Source organism: Kryptolebias marmoratus, linkage group LG15 (genome assembly GCF_001649575.2).
Source record: "Kryptolebias marmoratus isolate JLee-2015 linkage group LG15, ASM164957v2, whole genome shotgun sequence".
NCBI lineage: Eukaryota > Metazoa > Chordata > Actinopteri > Cyprinodontiformes > Rivulidae > Kryptolebias > Kryptolebias marmoratus.
The window spans coordinates 17,059,858-17,065,120 of record NC_051444.1 but is presented as its reverse complement, the minus strand read 5'-3'; the positions used below and the strand labels follow the sequence as shown (position 1 = coordinate 17,065,120).

Here is a 5,263-nt window from a genome sequence, read left to right as displayed (position 1 = left end):
TGAAATAATCTGAGATGAATTATGCACATCCACTGGCTTTTGATATCCATCCCTCAGGCCTTTTTCCCCCCATTCTTTTCATTAAAGTTATATTTCCCCCCAATGATGCATTCTTCTTTTAGAGAAAAATGACTGGGCAAAATTTTTTACTTCAAATCACTGCCAGATGAAACAGCTCATTGTGTGTACTTTTTTCCCCCTTCTTTTTTTTGAGCCTGATGAATGTGTGCTGGCTCTGCAGCTGTATGTAATATTTCACTCTGGTGTAATTTGGTAAAGCCAACATGCTGAAGTGGCACTTTGATCTCATCACAGCGAAAAGACTGACAGGACCTCAAATCATGCTGAAATCAATTGTACCAGCACAGCAGCACCGAACGGCCCAGAAGAGTGTTTGAATGTGCGAAGCAGTTTGCCAGGAGGCATACAGGTACACTCTCAGATATGGATCATTTCTGATTTCGCTCTGAATATGACAGGTGGGAAAAGCTGTAGGCTGTACTCCAGGTCTCTGTAGGTTTTCCTCTTAGAACTTCCTGACCTCTGACCTTATTTGGCTCATGGCAAATCTGAGATGTAGGGTCCATTGAAGCCCTCTGAGTGAAGTCATTGGTTAGAAGTCTGAAAGTCATTCAAAACCACCCATGGCAATGATCATAAATAATCATTAGCAACTACTTTATAACAATTTAGTGACGTTGCACTTCTTTAATCACTTGCGCCATTTTTCTATCAATTGGATAAGAAGGAGAGTCTTTAATGAACTCAGACCGATGAAGAGACTCCTCCCGCTGCTCCGATGCGCAGAGGCAGCCCCGTCCTTATCAGCATCCCCATCGCCGCCGAGACAAAGACACGGAGCTCTGCCAAATGAAGATGCGCTGCGATCCAGACGGAGAAGCCGCGCTTAAATAAGTCTCTGTTAACTGCAGCCGCGTTTCTCTCCCCCCCTTTCCCTCCCTCCATCCCTCCCTCCCCCTTCCTCCCTCCGGAGGCGAGACACGCACCGGTCCTTGGAGACTCTTTGGGGAATCATGGGATGCGCAAAGATGTGAGAGTAGAAAAAAAATAGAAAAGGAGCGAGAGGGGCTGCGATTGGGCGCACTCATCCTAAAAGCATCGCGGGCGCGGCGAGGCATGTCGGTTCCAGTCGGAGAATTAACGAGGCGGCATCAAACTTGAGGGAGACGCGCGTTTCTCGATGCGTTCACGGCATCAAGAGGTTTAAACTTGCATCACCCGCCCCCCTACCCCTCCTACCTCCCCCACCCCTCCATATCAATCCAAAGGAGCGGACGCGCTCTCCGTGGTGCTGAAAGAGAAGGACTCGGCTGATCAACTAGTGAAGAAGAGGAGGACACTCGCTCTTCGTCACCAGTTTCTGAGCTTCATGGTGGATTTGGGAGCCTTCCTGAGGTGAGTCCACTGATCTCTGCTGTGGAGTGAAGATAAGCAGTTTTAAGTCTTGTCTGTCAGATGTTTTACAGGACAGCAGGGATATTTTAGGGTCTCTTTTTGTCCCATTTGTTGTCTTAGTTTCTGTGGTTCAGAGTCTGGTGCATTAAAGTTCAAAGTTTAACAAGCAAAACTTACTGACCCACTCATGAGACAATTATCAGTCTTCCTCTGAGTCTTAGCTTTCTTTTCCTTATTGTCTTGTTCCTTCTTCTGCTTGCCAGGTTACATTATTTCAAATCAAAAACACTCATTAGGGAATCATGAAATCCAACTCTAGGAACAATGTGACCTCCTGATTCTTGACTCTTACTGCAGTTTGTTTTCTGTGCAGTCAGATGTTTTCGTAGATCACCTGCTCTTTCCTGGACGAGTTTCCAGAGTGACAGAATGTGCCTCTATCCTGTTGCATGGGTCACTGCTGTATGAGGAAACATTATATTGTTATAAAGATTTTGCTTTGTGAGCAGTGATTTTAGAAGACAGAGATCTGAGTGCTCCGACCTGATAACTTCATGCTGTACAGTCTTCTTCTGCTTTCTGACTGAAGAAAATTATGTCACTAGTGATGAAGTTGAGTGTTTTGTTCCACTCTCCCTAATGGCAGTTATTATTATTTTCTTTTATTCCTCTGTTGCTTCACTGTCACGCTGAATTGGTGAAAAATGAAGAAAAATCTCAACCACGTATCTTTTGAAGTCATGTCACTTTTTCGTGTAAATAATTTGACTTCAGACTTTTAAACATAGCCTTAAGCTACTTTTTTGGCATGCTTCCCAAAACAGTTCAGAATAAAAGACAAAGATATGTTCAATGCTAAGAGCAGCTGCCATTAACACTACAATTTAAATTATTTTAATACGGGTTTTGTAAATTGGTATTAATCTATGTACCATTAGGCATTATGAGTTTATTTTATATGACTTGCAGTTACATTATGGCTTATTTCAAAGGTCACACCTTCCAGTTAATTTACATTGGAAAACCATGTCCTGTATTTGAATGACTAAGTCAGTGGATTTTCTGAGAGTTTTACTGCAGAGCTCAAAACTGCAGGAAATGAGTTCAGCAGGTCATTTTGAGCTTATTTGAAAGAGTACATAACAGTGGATTTAATATAGATCCCTTCTGTCCTGCTGATGTGTGTGCTTTACTAGTTGAGATATTCTTTTCTGCTTTAATCTCTCTAGAATATGAACTCTAGACAGGTGGCAGGTGTATTTTCACCTGAAAGGCCCAGGTAAAAATACACTTATCTCGTGTACCCGATTTTGACATTCACTCTTCATGCAAGGACAAACAATCCACAGGATCATAAACAGCGCAGTGATTGCTAATAAGGTTGCTCAGCAGCTTTAATCAATTACGGTGCCATCCTCCGGCCAGTTAGACGAGGAGTGCAGGTGTCATCAAAGCAGAGTGAGGCTCCTTTGAGGTGGGAGATGCAAGACTCAATGACTTCACTCAGCTGGGTCACTGGACACACAGCAGAGCTTTGACGCGTACAAATTGCGCTTGAAGATGGTGCGTTTCTCCCGGGAGGTTCAGTTGCTGGCAGGAGACCAGCAGAGTGGGGACATTGCACTCCAGATGGCTCAGAAAGGCCAGAGGAAGAGGGCCGTCCAAGCCCAGCTGGCAGTACGGGAAGCTGGACGGCCCGTGCTGTTTGCCTGTATGTGTGTGCGTTCGTGGACATAGGAGGAAATAAGAGAGGGAAGAAAACATAGAAAGGAAGAAAGATGCGTGTGTGTTTGTGTGTGTGTGATGAAGGAGTGATTGGACAGGGAGAGAAAATGATACAGGCGCCTCTGTGTGTGCTCGAATGCATGGAAGGAGTGATAGGAAAAGTGTGGGAGGGAGAAGTGAAAGAGAAGATGAAGGAGCTCGCATGTCTGTGTGTGCTTTTTGCAAGTGTGTGTGTGTAGTTGTGCATAGTGTGTGTGGATGCTCAGGGAGTGACAGGGAAGTAAAAAGAGTTGGAGACATAAAATGAAGGATAAAAAGAAACAGGCGTGTGTGTTACTATGTGTGCGTGTGTGTGTGTGTGTGTGTGGGAGGGAGAGAAAATGAAACTGGAAGAAGCAGACCGGTGTGTCTCTGTGTGTGTTTATGTGCTGGTGTGAGATTGCACAGAAGCAGCAGAGAAAGGAGAGAAATAGTAAATGATAAACACAAAAAGAAGAATAAAATGGAAATATATGTGTGTGTGAAGAGGTGGGGGCCGGGGGGCCGGGGGGCATGAGAGTATGAAAAGAGGGAGCAAATTAAAAAATGGAGGGAACAGATGCTTGGTTGTGTAAGTTTGTGAAAAAAGGCTTGTGCACATGTTTTATCTTAACACAAACTTTAGTATGAGCTGAAATTACTCTGCAAAAAACGCTGCATCAGTCCACTCTGACCCCTGATCAGCTGTTTTTCCACACGCTTGTACAGAATCCCCATGATGCACTTTGATCTTTTGCATATTTGTTTTGTCGCGTGACCTCCTGCTGTGGGGTCACGATCTGATATTCAGACGTCGCTGAGATTTCAAAGAGACGTTGCACGCGGGAGGGTTTTTTCCCTTTTATTCTTTCACTGCCTGTTACATCTTTGAGAAGTCGCGCTCGCCTTCTAAAGTAAACCCACCTGAGAGCGCGTGCAGAAAACATAACACTAAACACACACACACACACACACAGCGTCTTCATCAGAAAACTTTGTCTCTCTGTTTCCATTTGGGAAGCCACAAGAGAGCAGGTGAAGAAAAAGCATGCTTTTTTGTCATTCTGCCACATCTGCTCTGTGATGGAATGGAGCATGATCTGCACTTTGATCACAATGAATTATTTCTATCGCTGGCTATAAATATGGTCTATCTATGGTACCTACTCCCCCCCACACACACTCTTCATACTAGGAATCTGTGCTTGACTCTGAGTAGCTCTCCCCATGAGTGTGTCACTGCGGGTGTGCGGCAGCTTTTTATTTTATTTTGTTTTTTCTCACAAAGAACCACAACCTCTACCCTGGTGGAAATGTTAAATCCATATGAGTAATAGCCGTATTTTGGCAAGAAGCTTGATTTAAGAAATCACAGAGGCTTTATTGAAGCTTCTGTTAATCCATTTCCCCCCTTTTTTCTTTTTTTACACTCAAAACGTCTCTAAATATTTCTGCACTTATTTTCTGCCTATGTGTTTGTGTTACACCCTGAAAAGGGACTGAATCGATAAAATGTCTGCACATGTTGTTCACCCCTTGGCACCTTTATTCAGAATTTATTGTTCGACATCAAAACATAGAAACTGTACAACATAACAACATCTGATCCTTTTTGTTACCATTGTGGATCAGTGTGAATTATTTTAGCCTGTAAAGCCTTTTTAAATGTCCCTCATGTCCACTTTGGGTCACATTTTTCTTGTGAAGTCAAGTTTTGATTAAAGTCAAAAATCTTGTGAGTTATGATGTGATTTCCCTTCTAATTTAATTGTATATTATGTTTAAATATAGGAGCATGAGTACAACTTCCTTAGTATTGTGTATTCATAATACTTTGTAATTTTCCTTTGTTTCATTTTATTAGAATTTTATTATTGTATCCATAAATGAAATGCTTTTATTTACAATTAATTAAACAGATCGAAAATAAGTTTTTATATAATAAAAGTATACCTGAAAAGCCAGAATTCCACTAGACAAAACTAACTAGAGAAGTTGCATTTCCTGCGAAAATGCAGTGTGAATGCTTTTTTTGCTGAATGATTTTGCTGAAAGCGGCTGAAGATATGCTGAACAGCTGAAGTTTAATGAAGATGCAAAAAGT

General features: G+C 42.4%; 1 protein-coding gene across 1 annotated transcript in view; it reads left to right on the top strand.

The window, feature by feature from the left end:
• Positions 1 to 831: 831 nt before the first annotated feature.
• The window catches only part of LOC108243344 (carbohydrate sulfotransferase 8), a 164,929-nt gene continuing 160,497 nt past the window's right edge, over positions 832 to 5,263 (top strand). The window contains exon 1 of the mRNA XM_017428709.3: positions 832 to 1,416. Within this exon, the coding sequence (XP_017284198.1) occupies positions 1,391 to 1,416 (26 nt within the window). The 5' untranslated portion in view covers positions 832 to 1,390. The remainder of the gene's footprint in view (positions 1,417 to 5,263) is intronic.